At 39.6% G+C, this 19,524-nt stretch overlaps 2 protein-coding genes across 6 annotated transcripts in view; one reads left to right on the top strand and one right to left on the bottom strand.

Annotated features, from left to right (window-relative positions):
• MFSD14A (major facilitator superfamily domain containing 14A) overlaps nt 1-11,436 on the top strand; it is a 45,025-nt gene extending 33,589 nt beyond the window's left edge. The window contains exons 9-12 of the mRNA XM_039228429.1: nt 6,093-6,205; nt 7,534-7,631; nt 8,990-9,153; nt 10,216-11,436. Of these exons, the coding sequence (XP_039084360.1) occupies nt 6,093-6,205; nt 7,534-7,631; nt 8,990-9,153; nt 10,216-10,422 (582 nt within the window). The 3' untranslated portion in view covers nt 10,423-11,436. The remainder of the gene's footprint in view (nt 1-6,092; nt 6,206-7,533; nt 7,632-8,989; nt 9,154-10,215) is intronic.
• Nucleotides 11,437-13,109: 1,673 nt separating this feature from the next.
• Nucleotides 13,110-19,524, bottom strand: part of SASS6 (SAS-6 centriolar assembly protein) — a 55,760-nt gene continuing 49,345 nt past the window's right edge. For all 5 annotated transcript variants that reach the window (XM_039228424.1, XM_039228427.1, XM_039228425.1 and 2 more), the window contains 3 exons: nt 16,289-16,386; nt 13,679-13,773; nt 13,110-13,576 (listed from right to left, as the gene is read on the bottom strand). In XM_039228424.1, the coding sequence (XP_039084355.1) occupies nt 13,470-13,576; nt 13,679-13,773; nt 16,289-16,386 (300 nt within the window). In that variant the 3' untranslated portion in view covers nt 13,110-13,469. The remainder of the gene's footprint in view (nt 13,577-13,678; nt 13,774-16,288; nt 16,387-19,524) is intronic.

The following is a 19,524-nucleotide window of genomic DNA, read 5'->3' as shown; positions in this document are numbered from 1 at the left end:
AGCGAAAGTCGGACGCTTAACCGACTAAGCCACCCAGGCGCCCCTTTAATGTTTATTCTTGAAAGAGAGAAAGAGTGCGAGCGAGGCAGGGGCAGAGAGCGAGGGAGACACAGAATCTGAAGCAGGTTCCAGGCTCTGAGTTGTCAGCACAGAGCCCAACGTGGGGCTTGAACTCACGAGCTGTGAGATCATGACCTGAGCTGAAGTCAGATGCCCAACAACTGAGGCACCCACGTGCTCCAAAGTTAAATATTTTATATTAGTCCTTAAATATTTATTGCATACCTACCATGTGTCAGGTACTGGTGATGTACCAGTGAACTTAACTAAATCCCTGATGTGGTAGAATTTGCAATCTTGCAGAATAATACAAAATTAACAAATATGCCAATGCAAACATATCAGGTATAATGAAAACTATAATGAAAAATGGTTGGGAATCTAGAGAGTGACTGGGGGCTGGGTGTTATTTTATCTGGAAGGGTTGGGAAGGCCCTGCTGATACAAAGTGACATTTGAGCAGAAACCCAAAAGAATGAAGAACAAGCCATGAGAATATCTGGAAGAAGAGGATTCTAAGTGGCAGGAACAGAAAAAAAACTCTCAGGACAGAATGTACCTGGCATGTGTAAGAAACAGCCAGGAGCCAAGTATGGCTCTTGCGCCGTGAGCAAGGGAGAGACCTTTAAGAAATGGAATCTGAAAGGTGGAGGGAGACCATCATCTACGACCTCACAGGTTGTCCTAAGATTTGACAGGAAGATAGGAAGCCATTAGAGGGTTTTGAGCAGAGGAATGGCCTGAACTATTTGTATTGGAAACCGTTGGTAGCCGTTTGTTGGTTGTTTGGTGAATAAGATATTAATCAACCCAGGAATTTGGATCTCCTTAGATGTTTCACCTTGGCCTCCAAACTGTCTCTGTTCCACATCAAGTACTGTGCTCCAGTGACCAGAATTTTCTCAGTCTGTCCTTCTCCTTTTTGTGAAAAAGCCCCACATGTTCTTCCTATTCGGGTTTGTTTTTTCTAGACTCTGTAGATGATCTGATCTAACACTCTTTCCCACCTTAGATCCAGTCTTCTAGATTACAGCTTTCTTTGTTTTTTTCTTAAAATGAAAGGCTGGATCCATTTACTAGAACTCTAGTATGTTTCACCATCTCTTAGGTGTAGGATTTCTTCTGCAGATCTCATCATTTATGAATTTTTTGGTAGGTTTAGTGATAAATTTCAAATTTAAATTCTATAATATCCCCGTGACCTCACACATGCATACACATGGCATTGAGTGTTAGTACTATTTCTAATTTCCCTCTTGTCTTGAAGCTCCTTGATCAGAAATAATGTTGCGTTCCTTCCTGGCTATCAGAAACGTGCACTTCAGCTTTGAAAGGTATTGTTGCCTATAACTTCGTGAAGCCTAACACCAAGGAGAAGGTACAAATAGAGTAGAGCTTGATGAGCTATCAAATGTTAAACCAGTCTTGAATCCGGGGATAAATCCAGCCTCATGAGGTTCTACCTTTTTCACACATTGCTGAGATTGTATTTTGTTGAAGATTTAGGTGAAAACAAGCTGACATTTACTATGAAGCTTAAGAGATTAATAGCTCTGAAGTGTTAGGAAGTTTCATTTCATATTTAACTGATCTTGGAAGCAGCGGGTACCTAATAAATTCAGGCAGTAACCCTGCGGAATGCTTGAGTAATGTGAGGGTGCTTCCGAGGAAATTTTCCCTCTACTCAGTAGATGGCACCTGGCACAAAAGGACACAAGGTGGGAAACAGTCTCTAAGAGCCAAGAATCCAGAGGGGCAGACATGGGAATACAGGAGGGGGCGTGGTTGGGTTTGGATTCAGAGCACTCACAGTGCCTGGAGTCTGGGAAGAAATGGGCCACCAGCCAGCCAGCGTTGATGGTACAACAGACATTATGTACACAGTCCACAAGGAATATGGTCCTTAAAGGACCATTTAACTTTCGAGGCCCACATAGATATACTTTTTGAGATGAATTTTCACATTTAAAAATTGAGAAAATTAGTTGGACTTCAAAAACAGGTGAGAGGAAGTATGTGGCTTATGTAGAAATACTGATAATAACATTACTGTGTCATTATATGAACTAAAATGTTTAGTATATAACCCCAAAGGTAGAATTCTCCTGTGTTCTCATTTATGTCAAGTATCATTGAGAAGAATTTGTTTACTGTTGAACCGTGAAGTCAGGGAAGGCCTGTGTCTTTGAGCCTCCTCTCTAGCGGCACAGAGCTCCTTACGGCTTCCCCTTTGTTCCTTTTTACTGCCTGCCCCCGTGCCTTTGCTCCTGCTGGCCTTTCTCGCCTTCCTCCGCCCTAAGTATCCCTTCTCTGAGCTCCTGTATTAACTGGGGTGTATCTCTATCATTGTACAGTGCAGTGTACATGGGTTTTACCTCTGTTTATTTCTGATTATTTTTCCTTGTTACCAAGCTTGTTGAGTGTCTCTAGTACTAGAGCTCTGAGCAGACTGTGAGGTTAGGGCTCGCTCACGTTCATCTTGGTTACTGTAGTACCTTGTACTGTGCCTGCAACCAGGTACGTGCTAAATTAGTGGGCACTGGTTTTTCTCATGGTGTTTTAAAAACTTTATTATTTTTATTTTTTATTTATTTTTGAGAAAGAGAGGCTATGAGTAAGAGAGGGGTAGAGACACAGGGAGAATCTCAAGCAGGTTCTGCACTGTCAGCACAGAGCCCGCCCGACATGGGGCTCAAACTCACAAACCGTGAGATCATGACCTGAGCCCAAATTAAGAGTTGGATGCTTAACCGACTGAGCCACCCAGGCGCCCACGTTTTAAAAATTTTAAAAGGAGCACCTGGCTGGCTCAGTCAGTAGAGCGTGCAACTCTTGATTTCAGGGTTGTGAGGTTTGAGCTATATGTTGGGTATACAGATTACCCAAAAAAATAAAATCTTTTAAAAATAAATAAATAAAAACTTTAAAAATTAGTGGTAAGCATTTCAAAATTAGGAGATTAGGGGCTGGCTGAGCACCTGGGTGGCTCAGTTGGTTAAGTGTCTGACTTGGGCTCAGGTCCTAATCTTGTGGTTTGTGAGCTCAAGCTGTGTTTTGGGCTCTCTGCTGTCAGCACAGAGCCTGCTTCGGATCCTCTGTCCCCTCTCTCTGCCCCTCCGCCACTTGCTCTCTGTCTCTCTCTCAAAAACAAACATTAAAATAAATACATAAAAATTGGGAGGTTACGTGAAAATATGGGTACGTAGCTTCTCCCCCAAAACAATTAGGTGTGGAAATATGGACAGACCCACTTCTCATTGGGAGCCAAACAGTTGCTGTCTGTCTGTCCCCTTTGAGGCTTTTAGGCCTCATCACCTCCTTGGTGCAAGGAGGCGTGAGTTTATAACGCTTGCACTAAATAAATGTTTACGTGAGTGCATAGATCTTGTACATATTTGTGAGTGCTCTCATCTAGTCCTTTGTATGCTGAGGACTCCCAAATCTCTACCTCCCCACCAGCCCCTGACTTCCTGTTTGACACATCTGCTGGGCATCTCAAACTGGACATAATCAAAACTAAAACCCAGATTCCTTCCCCTTAGCGCTGCTCATCTCACTTATGGGCATCACCACGCTCCTGGTTGTCAGGGCCACAAACCTTGGTGTCATTTTTGTTGAGTCTTGCCATTCTTTCTCCTTATCACACGCTCAGTCCATCAGATGGGATCTCCTGCTACCCCATCTCCAAAACACATTCTGAACTGAAGTGGTTCTCCCTGTCTCCATTGCCAGTCTAAGCCGTGGCTGTTGCCTCCATCTGGTCTCTCAGCTTCCATATTTGTCTCCCTACAGTTTATTCACCACTTGGCAGAGTAATTCTTCTTAAGTGAAATTTTAATCCTCTCTTGTTTAAAATTTTAATTTCCGTTGCAACCAGAATAAATCTAGACTCAAAGTGGCCTCATTTTGCCCCATTCTCCTAGTTGTTGAATACACTCTCGTTCAGGCCCTTTGCACTTGCTGTCCCTGCTTAGAGTGCTCGGTTCTCTGAGATATTCACATAACCACCCTCTCCTCTGCCTCATTCTGCTATCACCTGAGAAGGGCCTTCCCTGCCCATCATGGTTCAAGCAGCCCCTCTGTCACACAGTCCCGTTTCATTTTTTTCAAAGCAGCTACCGCCTGGAATTATCTTGCTAAACAGGTATGCCTATGTCTATCTTCTCTCCAAGACAAGGTATTCTGTTTGCTGACCAGTACTTTGACCTATTATCTGACCGTTGGGTCAGTGCCCTTAGACCTAGAATGGCAGTGGGATATAGTAGGAACTTGGCAAATATTTGGTTAACTGACCAAAACTGATGTCAGTTAACTGTTAACTAGCTGTGTTCATCTTGGTTAAGTCATAAGTCATTTAACCTTTAGGACAAAATGAGTTATACTAAATTAAGGGACACCAAATAATTTTTCTTGTCTAGCACACTGTATATACTAAGCAATTTATTCCATCATTATTGAGAATATTGTAATGTATCTAAAATCACATGTACTTTCCACAAACACTTATTAAGAACTTACAGTAGGTGCTTGGGATACAAAGATACAGATATTTAAGGAGAGTTCCTGCCCTGGAGGAGAAAACCAGTGTTCCCAGTTAGAGTGTCCTGTAAATAGGAAGTTTTTCTTTGCTAACTGCTTACTCTGGGTGAGTTCCCTTATGTTATTGTGGCTTTGAAGAATGTAATCCAGTAAGGTTCCATGCCTTGTGGAACCCAGTGGGATTATACTCATTTGATTCAAGAAAGCTCTCTCTCTCAATTGTTCAAGGAATCTTACAAGAATCTTCATTAGCTTTCCACTGGCTTATTTGTAATTAAATCTGATTAAACTCTTTTTTTAAAAAATGTTTATTTTTGAGACAGAGACAAAGCTTGAGGTGGTGAGGGGGAGAGAGAGAGACACAGAATTTGAAGCAGGCTCCAGGCTCTGAGCTGTCATCTTAGAGCCTGACATGGGGCTTGAACCCATGAACTGTGAGATCATGACCTGAGCCAAAGTCGGACACTTAACTGACTGAGCCACCCAGGCGCCCCTGATTAAACTCTTAAATGGTTGTATCCATTTAAAGAATTTCAAACTTCTGATTGATAATTGTACATTTAAAATGTCAGCCAGTTATCAACTAGTGACTTCCTGAATTATTTTCACTTTTTCTGTATGAACTTACTATCTTCCTTAGGTAGTATATTTAATACTTTCATTAAAATAGCACGAAATGTTTTCTAATGTCCCCAGACCATTGCTGAATTTCTGTTAGCTTTGAAAGAAAAGGAAAAGAAAACCCATCCACTCATAATACTTATTAAATGCTTACTGTGTGCCACACACAGTGCTGAACACCCTATGTAAATATCATTCCATCTAACCCACATGACAAAGTTTTGAAGTAGGTACTGTGCTTGCCATTTTGGAAGAGACTATTTCCGAGTGAAGTAACTTGCCCAGAGTCATACAGTGAGAGCCAAGATTATGATCTGGGCAGTTTTCCCAAAAGCTGTGTTCTTAAACCATACATTTCCCAGATCATACTTGTTACACCTTTTTTACTTTTTGTCAAAGCATCATGGTTTCAGCAATAATTTAGATGAAGGATGTGGAGTAATTGTACAGTTTCACTTTTATTTAGGTGAGAGAATAAGCATTTTGGATTAATTTGGACTTGTAAAAGCTTTTAAAGCTATTATATAACAGGATCTCCAAATCATTGGTTCGAACTTTTTGATGCTACAACTCACAATTTCTGACTAAGTGGTCAGTAGAAATGTACTTAAGAGAAAGTTCACTTTTCTATTTCCAGTTTTGTTTTTTCCTGAATCTGGATCTGTGTCAGCAGAGGGACTATTCATCTGCTATGACCTGGAGTAACGGTCTCAAGATACATTCGGGGCAATTGTTAAAAAGCCAAAACGTAAAAATGTGGTAATAGTCCTTTTACATTACAGATTGAAGAAAGTCACAGAGTATCTTTTTTTATTTTTAAAAAGCTCTTTTCTGGGATAAACCGTTCTATTCTGGTTTTTGTTCTTTCCTAGACTATAGTGTTGAGTTTACTTATGCGATCAATTGGAAATAAGAACACCATTTTATTGGGTCTTGGATTTCAAATATTACAGCTGGCATGGTATGGCTTTGGTTCAGAACCTTGGTAGGTATATCTTAATTTTTAAGATTTTGATGTTTTTGTTTTTTTCAGCTTTATTGAGGTATAATTGACAGACTTTTTGTTTATATTTGCTTCTCATCTAAGGCTTAGTATTAGATTTTAATCTGTCTCCTGTGCTTCCCCCAACGCCCCCAAAACGTATATAATATAGATTTCTCATTTGGGTGTTTGCATATTCTAGGATGGCTTGAGGATAGAAAAGTGTGGCATTCTTTTGTACTATGGGGCAGGTTAGATTTTTTTTTAATTTTTTTTTTAATGTTTTTATTTATTTCTAGGAGAGAGAGAGAGAGAGAGTGTGAGCAGGGGAGGGTCAGAGAGAGAGGGAGTCACCGACTGAAACAGGCTCCAGGCTCCGAGCTGGCAGTCAGCACAGAGCCTGACGCGGGGCTCGAACCCACAAACCGCGAGATCATGACCTAAGCGAAAGTCGGACGCTTAACCAACTAAGCCACCCAGGCACCCCGGGGCAGGTTAGATTTTTAAAATGGGATTAGTTTTTCAATCTCTACTGAGCATTTAGTCTGTTTCTGTCATTAGGAAAAAACAATCTCAGAGCAGCAAAGCCCTGAAAGCCAGCATTATTTACCTTTTTTGTTTTTCTGGCTAGAAGGAAAGTATTGTGTAACGTATTACTGATGACCATGACACACTAGAAGTTAACAGAGAAAAGCCCAATTGTTTTGCTCCCAGCTTCGTGCCAGAGAAAAGGCTCTTTGGTTTTCCTGCCAGTCTGCACTGTGGGGTGATGCGAATAGGGACGTTGAGGACAGGCTGCCCGCACACACCTCTGTGCTCACCGTCAAGGGACTGAAGCCCACAGTTTCCACTAAGGTTTCATTCACTACAACATACCATCTCTTTGGATTTGGACAGGAGTGAGCATCAAGAGTGTGTTGATGGAGGTTTTGTTTTCCAGGCTAGTTTTTACAAAGAGGTGCTCACAGTTTAATCAGATACATTTCAAGGATCAAGCCCAGAACATCCAAGGCTTAGATCAGATATGTGTCCTCATACTGAGTCACAAGTCCATGGGAACATTGCCTGAAGAGTGACTGGCTTGGGAAACAGGACGTTGCTTTAGGTGCATTACCCACTATGCTCAGCGTGCCCCCATCCTCACCCGGCACTCAGACCTTGAAGTGACTTGCCCAGAGTCACACAAGAAGGAGGGAATAGAGCAAATCCAGTACTCCTTTTCCTGGCACCACAGCCACTTTGCAGTAACGGTCACTTGGAGTTTTAAGTATGTATTTTGACTGATGGGCACAGTGGAGAATTTATTTTTGTTTGGCTGCTTTTGGTTACAGGATGATGTGGGCTGCTGGGGCAGTAGCGGCCATGTCTAGCATTACCTTTCCAGCTGTCAGTGCCCTTGTTTCACGAACTGCTGATGCTGATCAACAAGGTGAGCTGATGAGAACCCGTGATGAGAATTATTTAAAAGTTCAGAATATTCTAATCCTATGTTCCATTTCTTTCCTAAGTACAGAATCCTAAATGTATCTTTAGGATAAAGAATTTAACATTGCTTTCATTGTTAAGAGGAAAAGCAACTTCTAGGATACTGTCTTTAGGTGGATATAGAACTATGTCTCTCACTCTCACTATGTGGCCCTGTCTGTTCTCTTGCTACAAGATCACGTGACCTAGGTCGGCCACTTTATATTCACTATTAAGTGCTTGCTATGTTGGGCCAGACACCGTGGGTTTAAGTAGCCCTTTTATTTAAATCTTATGTTTGAGTTATTTAAAGACCTAGAAAACATTTGTCTTATGCTTTTGTGGTAGGAACATTTGCTTCTTGAAACGCTAACAGATTATTCATTGAAAAGGATGTTTTCTCTAGTCATAAGAGTAAAACGGGATGTTACAAAAGAGCAGCAATGATGGTTGCTTAATGAGAAAGGAAAGGCCTGTGGCCGAAGCATATTGCATTTTAAATTTGAGAGAAGTTCTCAGAGAAAAGCAAAACCCAAACCCTAAGAAATTTTTTTTTTTTAAGTTTGAGAGAGAACAAGCAGGGAAGCAGCAGAGGGACAGAGGGTCTGAAGCAGGCCCTGTGCTGACAGCAGAGAGCCTAGTGTGGGGACTGAACTCATGAACTGGGAGATCATGACCTGAGCCAAAGTCAGATGCTTAACTGATAGTCACCTGTCAGGTGCCTCAATCCAAACTCTATATAAAGGGTCTGTCTTTGGCCAAATGGGGTCTTAAGTAGCTGCTTGAGACCGTTTTTAATTATGCTTGTGAAGTCATGCCTCATTTTCAGCCCGGGATGTTTTAAAGCGAAAATAAAGTGCTTTTGCCCACTTGTTTAGCTGGACCTCTGTATGGATTGGGTATACCTTGATCTCTTATTTGTATCACATAGCTTATGCTTTGCAGAGCTGATGGCCTCTAAGTACCTTTTATTTAAAAAAAATTTTTTTTAATGTTTTAGTTCTGGGGTGGTGCAGCATGAGTAGGGGAGGGTGAGAGAGAGAGGGAGACACAGAATCTGAAGCAGGCTCCAGGCTCTGGGCTAGTTGTCAGCACAGAACCCGACGCGGGGCTCGAACCCACAAACCGTGAGATCATGACCTGAGCCGAAGTCGGACGCTTAACCAACTGAGCCACCCAGGCGCCCCTCTAAGTACTTTTTAAAGTCATCGTAGTAAATTGCTAGTGTTTGAGTAAAGAAAGCTTTAGAATTTACTGTTTGTACTGGTTCTAAGGTAGGAAAAAAATAAGCGGAGCATTACATAATTTGTGTAAATGATTTAGGTGTCGTTCAAGGAATGATAACAGGAATTCGAGGACTGTGCAATGGCCTGGGACCAGCTCTTTATGGATTCATTTTCTACATATTCCACGTGGAACTTAAAGAACTGCCAATGACAGGAACAGACTTGGGAACAAACACAAGCCCACAGCACCACTTTGAACAGGTAATTCCTCACTCACATGACTCACTAAATGGATAGTTCATTTAGCTGGACTGGAAAGATAAATGGCTTTTGGTCACTAAAGTTTTTATGTCAGATTATTTTACATCTATAACACTTAAAAACCAAAGCCTAAAGGACCATGCTCTTCTGTCTACCTCTTTTCAAAATTGACTGTACATACTTTTTCCCTTGAGAAGGAATTGTTTAAATGTTCTAGGTTGTCGTGTTCCACCGAATGTCATAGGTAGCCATGTGTCTAGCCTACTAATCTGCCTCTCCTCCGGGACTTTGGTACCGCAGGAGTTCCCTGTAGTAAGCCTGCCGTCCACATGAAAAGTCAGTCAGGTGCTGATAAACCTCTTTTGTTCATTGTTTGCTCCTTAAAACTGAAACTATGAAAGGCAAACCTGATCATTTGGGCCAATACAAACAGCTCATCAGTTCCTTGCTTGTTCAGCAGAGTTCCAGACTGATCTAACCAGCTAGGACTAGTTTCAAGTGAAAATGAATGTTTGTTTGTGAGCTACCCACAGGTTATACTGGCAGTGCACTGTTTTGCTAAGAATGAATGTAATTTTGAACTAAAACAAAGGCCGGTTTGATTCTTAATGGTAACGGCATTAGCTGTGTTTCCTTCACCTTTAGTTACTAGAGAATATATTTACCTTTTATATAAACAAAGAAAATGGTCATGGATTCTGTTACTGTAGATACTAGTGTGTGCTTCTTAAGTTTACTCTTGAGATCTTCCTGTTGAACTGACAAATTAAGTGAAGGCTCATAAAACGTTTAGATTTTGTGCTGCAAATGACAGTATTATTTATGCGTAGGCTGTTGTAAAACCGTCGTTTTGGCTGTTTCTTGGGACCATTTGTTACCAGAATTTTACAGCGAGAGTGTCCCTTTTCTTCTAAAAAGCAAATGCATTTTGTAACTGTGGCTTTAATGGAGAGAGAAGGTCTTGGCTTCTAATTCCTGGCAGTCTGTTAGTAGTAAAAGAGAAACGGTTCTTAAGAGCAGAGATGTTGGTGCAAAAATCCTAATTCTCTTTTCCTTCCTCAGAATTCGATCATCCCCGGCCCCCCCTTCCTCTTTGGAGCCTGTTCCGTACTGCTGGCTCTGCTTGTTGCCTTGTTTATTCCAGAACATACCAATTTAAGCTTGCGGTCCAGCAGCTGGAGAAAGCACTGTGGCGGTCACAGCCATCCCCATAGTACACAAGCGCCAGGAGAGGCCAAAGAACCTTTACTCCAGGACACGAACGTGTGATGAGGTGATGACTGAAATCAGGAAGACTTTTCTACCACACCCAGGTCTTAGTTTTCACCTGTAGTTCTGGATGGACACCCCCTTTCCATCTCCATGTACTTTAAGATTGTCTTAAGAAATGTATCTGCATGAATTCGTGGGAACTAAAGAAAGAACCAGAACCGGACAGTTTTCCAAAGATGTTACAATTTCTTTTGAAAAGAAACCTTTTGTTTATTAGCACCAATTTCTTGCCACTAAGCTTTTTGTTTTATTATATACATCCTTTAATTAAAAACTATATATGTACCTTCTTAGATACTAGCAACGTCTCTGCTACCATTTCCTACAGGTGTTGAGCTTTAACTCTCTGCTGACTCACAGCGAGACAGGAGTAGGTAGTACGGTTATGGACCTGTTTTAACATTGTAAAATCTTGGGTCAAATAATTCAAAGCCTTAACGCAGATGCACTAAAGTAAAGAAATGGTAAATGAACTGTTTGCATTAAAAAAACAAACGAAAACAAACTCTTAAGAAAATTGTACTAAATCTGAATCATGTTTTAAGCTTGTCGGTAGTAATTTTATTTTAAAACATTCACCACTGTTTTTGAAATGAGAAAATATCAGCCATTTAGAATTTAAATTGGGGTAGAGTCTGTAAATCTAAACGCTGGCTCGAATTTGTTCCCCAGCTACTTCTACCACTATTCTTTTAATGTTTGCATAATCATAAGAACCTCAACACTTGAATACATAATCTAAAATTATGTAGTAAAGCTGGTAGCCTTGAAAATGTCAATGTGATATCTGTATGTAGATAAATATATATAGTGGCCTTTCAGGACTGTCACAGTAACACTTTATTTACAGAGCTAATGTTTGTCCTAAATTTTCAGGACCCTAGAAGAGAGCTTTATACAATTCCTGATGTGAATTTCTCTAAAGTGTATATTTTTGTGTCCAGTTATATTATTTAAAAAAGTGTTACTTTGTAAAAATTGTACATAAAGTATTGTATAGTTTACACTGTTTTCATCTTGTGTGTGGTTATTGCGCAATGCTTTTTAAACTTGGAACATTCACTATGGTTAAATAAGGTCTTAAAAGAAATGTAAATATTCTGTTAATAAAATTAAATATTTTAATGATTTTTTTTTAAAAGCAAAGTCTTGATCTGTGATTCCCTAGAAGGTCTGTTTTGGCTTTATTTGTTACCATCATCATTTTTACAGTAACAAATCAAAGCTTTACACCTTTCCCCCTTTCGATCCCTTTTTTTCTCCCGCACTACAAAATACTCTTGTAGGAGGACAAAAGAAAATGAAAACCTAGTCCATAAATTAAATGCAAGTACTTAAATTCTAAACATAGTCTGTAGTTGCAGATCAGTCCTGTTTCTGTTTTTACATGTCACACTCCATAAATACTTTATTAACAAAGCTCACAGTTTACAGACATACATTCATTGCAACCTTGTGATTATTAACACATGTACAACTGTACACTGCAAAACCATTTCAAATCAAAAAGGACTACTTACTTGTAAATCCCAAATCCCATCCAAACTCTGTCACAATGTGTTATATATATTACATAATATTTACAGGAAAGATTCTAATACCAAGAGGTTACTTTCCAGATGATTAGGATGTGCCCTGAAGTTACTGTAACCAAGTGTTCTTTTTAACGTTAACATAGCATATTTAAATGATAGCTAGATTAAAGGTCAACCCCATAATGGACTAAATGTTTTAGAATAAATCCTCTAGTTACGACTGCTTGCAACTACCAGCAGAGTTGCAAGGTATCACAGGACTCAATATTGTGGCTTCAGAAAAATACTAGCAAAGATGGTCTTACCAGGAGCCCAGTGACACTGGTGTGTGTCAACATGTCTTTCTTCATCTGTGTGGGGAGGTCCTTTAAAATAGTTTTTTAAAATCTCACACGAGCATTAGCAATCTTAGCAAGCAAACAACTGATTTATAGACTTCGTAAGAGAATGCTGCTCTGTATTGGGTGGTCATTGGTAAGAAAACAGAAGGGGGACCCTCCGAGACTTCGGTGAATTCTTTTTTTTTTTACCTGATTTTTTCCATATTCTTACTTGAAACTTTTGGTTACAGGGAAGAGAAAAGAGCTATAACTTCTAACAGTTATTCAATTTGCCTACTTTATTAAGCAAACGTTAAAGCGAACCCACTCTGATGTAAAAAAACAATGAATATTCCTGATGGTCTTTTAGTGTTCTGCACAGTACTAATTTTTAAAACATTCTACTACTACAAATTTAACTGCAGACCAAACTCATGAAGTTCAAATCGAAAGAGAAAAACTGGATGAGTGAAGACTTCCAGAAAACATTAAAATCCTACAAACTCCGCAGTTCAAATGATTAAAAGCACTCTGCCTAAACTGGTTATGTAAATACGCTGTCCAAATTATTTTTATGATTTATCAAAATTACTTAGTAGACTTAATAGGTAATTTAAAGATGTCGTAAGGAAAATGTTTACTTGTTATGAAGGATTAATTTATTTTCATTCATTTAAGGTAATCTTAGGACTTTTCCCTTTACTGTAAATGTCAATAATATAGGTATCTTTGGAGATAATCATTTTCCCTTATAATTCTCAGATGTCAAAACTTTTCTTTTACCAATGAAAATGATAAAATGAATCATTAACATTCTTTGGTTTCATATCATGCCTGAGGTTTTCATTTACCCATATACTCTATGACTAGAATGTCCCTTATAAGGATCAACTCCCTCCTTAGAATTTCTGAGATTTCTGAGGATTCGTTTAATAAAATTCATATTATTCTATAAAAACACGGCGTTCACAAACTAAAAAGTGTCATTTCCTCAATCTCCCAGGCACACCTGGGCTCCTCTAGCTTGGCATAAACGACCGGTCCTTAAAAAAGATCCAAACGATCTAATACGTTAAGCTCAAGTAAACTTGGAAACTTGTTGGCTTAGGATATGATCTATGCTGTTCATATATTTTTAAACTGTGTGAATCTCTAAAATTTCAATAAAGAGCAAAAGGTCACACTAGCATCAACTGTTCGCTAACTGCCCAGGGAAATAGGCCGATGGTGCAGAAGGAAGCGCCGGGGGCTTTGAAGATGTCTGTACTGCTCCGAAAGTGCCATCTTTCTGATGGTCTGTAAATGAGGACAAAAAAAATGATTTGTATTCATGAAGTCTTTACCTAACACAGGTGATTACTCCATAGTGTACAGCCCATGTCAAGAAAGTCTTCTCACCTGGGTTACCGAACAGATTTTGGCTGAGTCCACGTAAAGGAATGCTATCTTCCCTTTTCTTCAGATATTTGGGTTCCAGCCCTAAATTTGCACCACTTGAAAGGAAAATAGTATTTATTTTTACAAAGCCTTGTTTTCACCTTAATAATTTTGAAAGTTTATCTTATTTGTATACATATATATACTATATGTGAAATAACAGAAGTTATATTTATAGCTTTGTACAAAACAAATCACATTCTTCAGTAGTTTTTTAAAATTTTTAATGATTGTTTATTTTTGAGACAGAGCAACAGAATGTGAGTGGGGAAGGGGCAAAAAGAGGAGACGAAGAATTCGAAGCAGGCTCCAGGGTCTGAGCTATTAGCAGAGCCCGACGCGGGGATCAAACTCACGAGCCATGAAATCATGACCTGAGCCAAAGTCTGACACTTAACCAACTGAGCCACCCAAGCACCCTTCAGTGGTTTCTTAAGCAAATAATTTATCCACAAGTCAGAGTACCCTTCTTCCCGATAAACGAAGTAGCACTAATAAGTCAAAGAGCTAAGATAAAGAATGTAGACTAGCAGCGCCTGGGTGGCTCAGTCGACTGAGCATCTGATTTCACCTCAGGTCATGATCTCACTGTTTTGTGGGTTTGAGCCCACGTATGGCTGTGCTGACAGCTAGGAGTCTGGAGCCTGGTTCAGATTCTGTGTCTCCCTCTCTCTCTGTCCCTCCCCCACTCACACACACTCTCAAAAATAAATATTAAAAAAAATTTTAAGAATGTAGGCTAAATGATAGTACTATGAAATTATAAAAGAGCAGTCATAAAACATAAGAGCAACCATAAAACATAAATATGATGAAAACATGTTTATGCCTCAAGAATATCTAATAACTTCTAACTCATATTTAAAATGAGTAACATTTTACCTTTGCCAAAGCTCTTCAAAATTTTGTAGTACTTCAAAGCCGTCACTAATATGCACTATTAAAATTCATACACAATAATGGATTCTAGTGAGATAAATACAAATCTAAAACTTTGAAAAAACAGGGGCATTTATGTAGTCCTATATTCCCCCTTTCCACTACCATATTCCTACTTTCTAAATCTGTCCAGTGTTAAGTTTCTCTAGTAGTTTCTGATAACAAGAATTTAAAGGCACTTGTAAAACAATGACATTACATTCTTAAAATTAAATGGTCTTTTGTCCAATTTTCAGTAGAGAAATAAGTGGATGAATAGGTATTTTCTTCAATTTTAGCTTTTAACCTTTGAGATACCCATTGCCATTTTTTCCTAGCTGACAATGGATAAAAAGGAAAAAACCAACTAAAACAGAAAACACTCACAACAGCTGAACAGTCCTAGTTCTACAGACACACGATTATGTTTGATTTTGTGCCACAAATATGATCATCCTATTTTCTGCCAGTAAAACTGCTGCCGGGTGTATGAGAGTTAAATGTATCGACACAGTTGGGGCACGTGGGTGGCTCAGTCGGCTCAGCAGCCAACTTCGGCTCGGGTCATGATCTCACAGTCCATGAGTTCGAGCCCCTTGTCGGGCTCTGTGCTGACAGCTCAGAGCCCAGAGCTTGCTTCAGATTCTGTGTCTCCCTCTCTCTGCCCCTCCCCCACTCAAGCTCTGTCCTTGTCTCAAAAATAAAATAAACATTAAAAAAGAATTTTAAATGTATCGACATGGCGTTGTGCCATTAACACGAACCGCAGGTGCTCTGGCTCCGGAGCACGTGTGAGGTCACAGAAACATGTCAGGACTTCCAGGAATTCTTTTTTCTTTACAAGAAGCTCACCAACTACTGTAATCCTCACACTGGTGCCAATTTCAGAGAAGCCAATGAATAAGAGCCAGAGAAGTGGGATAAGAAGAAGCCTCCTTGAACCATGTTAGCAATTTATTCTGCAATATACTGGGATGATGACATCTCATGATAATGCCAGCAGACAGGCCTTAAAGTGACTGTTTTAACTAAGAAAAATACATTAAAAAAAATTTACAAACATGAAGAATAGCCAGAGACACAAGTTTTCCTGACTTGTTTAATTTAGCCACAAGTCATGATTCAACAAACTTCACTATGTAAAACCTGTATAAGATCTAAAAAGCAAGAAAAAAACTTTAGAGTAGGCAAACCAGAAGTCACCAATTAAAGTGTATTTTGTTAGGTATGGGACAATCTCACAAGCCTTGTTCTTCTTAGCAAAGAACTCTAGCCGTTTAAAAGAGCTGGCTTCTCAGAGTTCTCTAGACTGGAAGCATTAATCAGAAAACTGGAGGGCCTCCTGAGGCCGACAAAGCCTCATAGGCACACAAAACAAAACCCACCAACTAACAGGAATTAGATTTCTAATCTACTTGCCCAAAAGCATATGAAAGGGAGATCTTTATAGAAAGGGATTTCTTTACAATAAAAAGAAAATTTTACTCTATGTTTAACTGTATCTTACAGTTTTAAGAAATTATAAAAAATCTTTTTTTAATGTTTATTTACTTATTTAGAGAGAGAGAGAGAGAGAGAGAGAGAGACACTAATAAAAATTACTTAGGATGACTTTCCAAAGTGCAAACATTAAATTTTATGACAAGTACTTACTTTTCCTTATCACTTGAGCAAGGCATATTAATAGTTGTTGCTGTTTGAACATCTCCTAGTGATGTATTTGGTTTTGTAAACTGCAAGTTAAACTGAACCTGTGAAGATGGAAAACACCTCATGTAACTTCATGTAACTGAGTTAGTGAGAACTGAGACAGTTTAATACGGAGATAGATGGTTAAAACTTTTTTCTCATATGGGGCGCCCGGGTGGCTCAGTCAGTTAAGCATCTGACTTCAGCTCAGGTCATGATCTCACGCGGTTTGTGCATTCGAGCCCCATGTTTGGGCCCTGTGCTGACAGTTCAGAGCCTGGAGCCTGCTTCAGATTCTGTGTCTCCCTCTCTCTCTGACCCTCCCCTGCTCACACGGTCTCTCTCTCTCTCAGAAGTAAATGAAAAACATTAAAAAAATTAAAAAACAAAATTTTCTCATAAATCTAGACCACAGAATTAAGGTTCAACACATACAACACAAGCACATTTTTCTGAGAGATTTAACAAAAATCCTATTTTTCCTTGCCAAAAATATTCCTGTGATTGAAGATGAACAGCGCAAAATGATCTCTTACCAATTATTCTGAAACAAGAACACTAATACAGCTGATCCTCATACAACACGGGTTTGAACTGCAGGGGCCTACTTACACACAGATGCTGGTCAATAAATACAGTACACTAGCAGAATGAGGTGCCATTTGTCTCCTCATCCTCACCCACAGTTAGCCAAGCTGAATCCTGGAGTAACACCTACTCCTTATCCACGTGACTCCCTACATGGCTCCAAGGTAGTTTCTGCTTACAGGAAATGCTGGCAAGCAGTAAGCCGCTAGACCCCCCGGGGGGATCAGCTCACCACCTCAGAGAACGTTCACTATGGCAGAAAGCACCCCTATCTGCTGTCTGCTCTTCAGTGCAGGCTCCTTCCTGTTGTCCTGGGGTCCCCCAGGCCCTCCGGTGTTGTGGTATCATTCATTCTATGATCCTTGCCCAAATACAACTGGTAATTGGCCCTGCCACTTCAGCAAGAATCTCTCCAGAGCTGGTTCCTTCACTGCCTCTGTCATGCACACAGGTGGTGGAGTGAGGAGTGCCAAAAGCAGGGGAGAGTCCTGCTGTTCCAGTCTATCCCGTATGCTTCGCTTACCTTCCCTTTGCTTGAAATCATTTGACAACTTCTTACGTTTCAGTCACAATATACAATACATTCATGGAAGGGGAGGGGGAGAGGAAAAAATATATATAGATATATATAAATAAAAAATACAGAAGTTAAATTTGAGGGGACTCAAAAGTTATACTTGATTTTTTGACAATGCCTCCTAATCCCAGCACGTAAAAATGTATCAAGGCACCTGGGTGGCTCAGATGGTTGATCACCCAACTTTTTTTATTAAAAAAAATTTTTTTAATGTTTACTTTTGAGAGAGACAGAGTGTGAGCAGGGAAGGGGAAGAGAGAGAGAGGGAGACACAGAATAAGAAGCAGGCTCCAGGTTCTGAGCTGTGAGCACAGAGCCCGACATGGGGCTCAAACCCACAAACTGCGAGATCATGACCTGAGCCAAAGTCAGACACTTAACTGACAGAGCCACCCAGGTGCCCAAAGCATCTAACTCTTGATTTCAGCTCAGGTCATAATCTCATGGTTTGTAAGTTTGAGTTTACCCTCTCCTCCCCGCCACTGCGCTCTGTGCTGACAGTGTGGAGCCTGCTTGGGATTCTATCTTTCTCTGCCCCTCTCCTACTGATGCTCTCTCTCAAGATAAATGTATATATACTTAAAAAATTTAAAAAAAAAATTTTTTTAACATTTATTTTTTGAGAGACAGAGAAAGAGTGTGAGCAGGGAAGGGTAGAGACTGAGGCAATCACAGAATGTGAAGCAGGTTCCAGGCTCTGGGCTGTCAGCACAGAGTCCGAGGTGGGGTTCAAGCTCACGAACCACGAGATCCTGACCTGAGCTGACACCAGATGCTTAACCAACTGAGCCACCCAGGCGCCCTCCAAAAATTTTAAATAAATAAATATCATAGTTCTAAAAGTTATCTTATTTATAACAATGATGCATATACATCATGCATTATGAGAATTCTTCCCTTTTCAAGGATTTTCAGTCTGTTATATTTATGGTTTCTAAATGAAAAGCTAGGAATTTGAATTTTAAAAGTAACCCAAGAATCTATACAAAATCCAAACTAGATGACTTACCACGTTTCACACCAGGAATTAATAAATGGGTTCTATACTAGAAAATGTATACACATAATCACACTAATATATGGGGAAAAAATTATGACCATTTACATACAAATGGAAAAGGGATGAGAAAACATTAAATATCTACTTTTGGTAAAAACTCAATAAAAAAGGAATAGATAGATACTAAATAGGTTAAAATTACAAATTTAAAAAGTATATACTACTGTATTTACTATCAAGTTTCAATATTCCAAATATATTACTTCTCTCTACATTAATCCATACATTTCACATGATAAACTTAAACACAAAAAGGATTTTTAAAAGTGAAACAAGCTGACTCTAATATTCCTTATAGAATAATAAACATGGAGTGTCTGGGTGGCTCAGTTAAGTACCCGACTTTGGCTCAGGTCATGATCTTGTGGTCCATGTGTTTGAGCCCTATGTCGGGCTCTATGCTGACAGCTAGGAGCTTGGAACTGCTTCAGATTCTGTGTCTCCCTCCATCTCTGCCCCTCCCCCACTTGCACTCTGTCTCTCTCTCTCAAAAACAAACATTAAAAAAGTTTAAAAAAAGAAAAAAATACGGAAGAGTGAGGAAAATTAAGTACCAGATAGCAATTCATAAGATAGTTTTCAGGCACCAATCATAAATTAGAAAACTGGGACAATATAAAGAATGGTCTTAAATACTGAACAAGAAATGCACAGGTTGTAATCTTTGAGAGAAGTATAATTCCCCATTAATGAATGACCCAGTTTTCCATCTGGAGCACATCCTAAATTCAGGATGGAAATTTCAGAGGGAAAACATAACTGCTAAATGGAAGAGATCAACATCAGAATTTACGGAGTTGGGTGAATGAAAGCTAAAAGGCAGAATTATGATCAGATAGAAGCTATAAAGGAAAAATCTCTGGAAATCTGCATGAGTCCCTTTGAGTTTTTGCTTAGTACTGGCCACATGCAGAGGGAAAAACGCTACAAGACGAAGGAAGGAAGGAAGGAAGGAAGGAAGGAAGGAAGGAAGGA

This window comes from Hyaena hyaena, unplaced genomic scaffold (genome assembly GCF_003009895.1).
Source record: "Hyaena hyaena isolate Hyena2069 unplaced genomic scaffold, ASM300989v1 scaffold_32, whole genome shotgun sequence".
NCBI classification, from domain to species: Eukaryota; Metazoa; Chordata; class Mammalia; order Carnivora; family Hyaenidae; genus Hyaena; species Hyaena hyaena.
The sequence above is the reverse complement of the archived record's forward strand: the minus strand, read 5'-3'. Positions and strand labels throughout refer to the sequence as shown.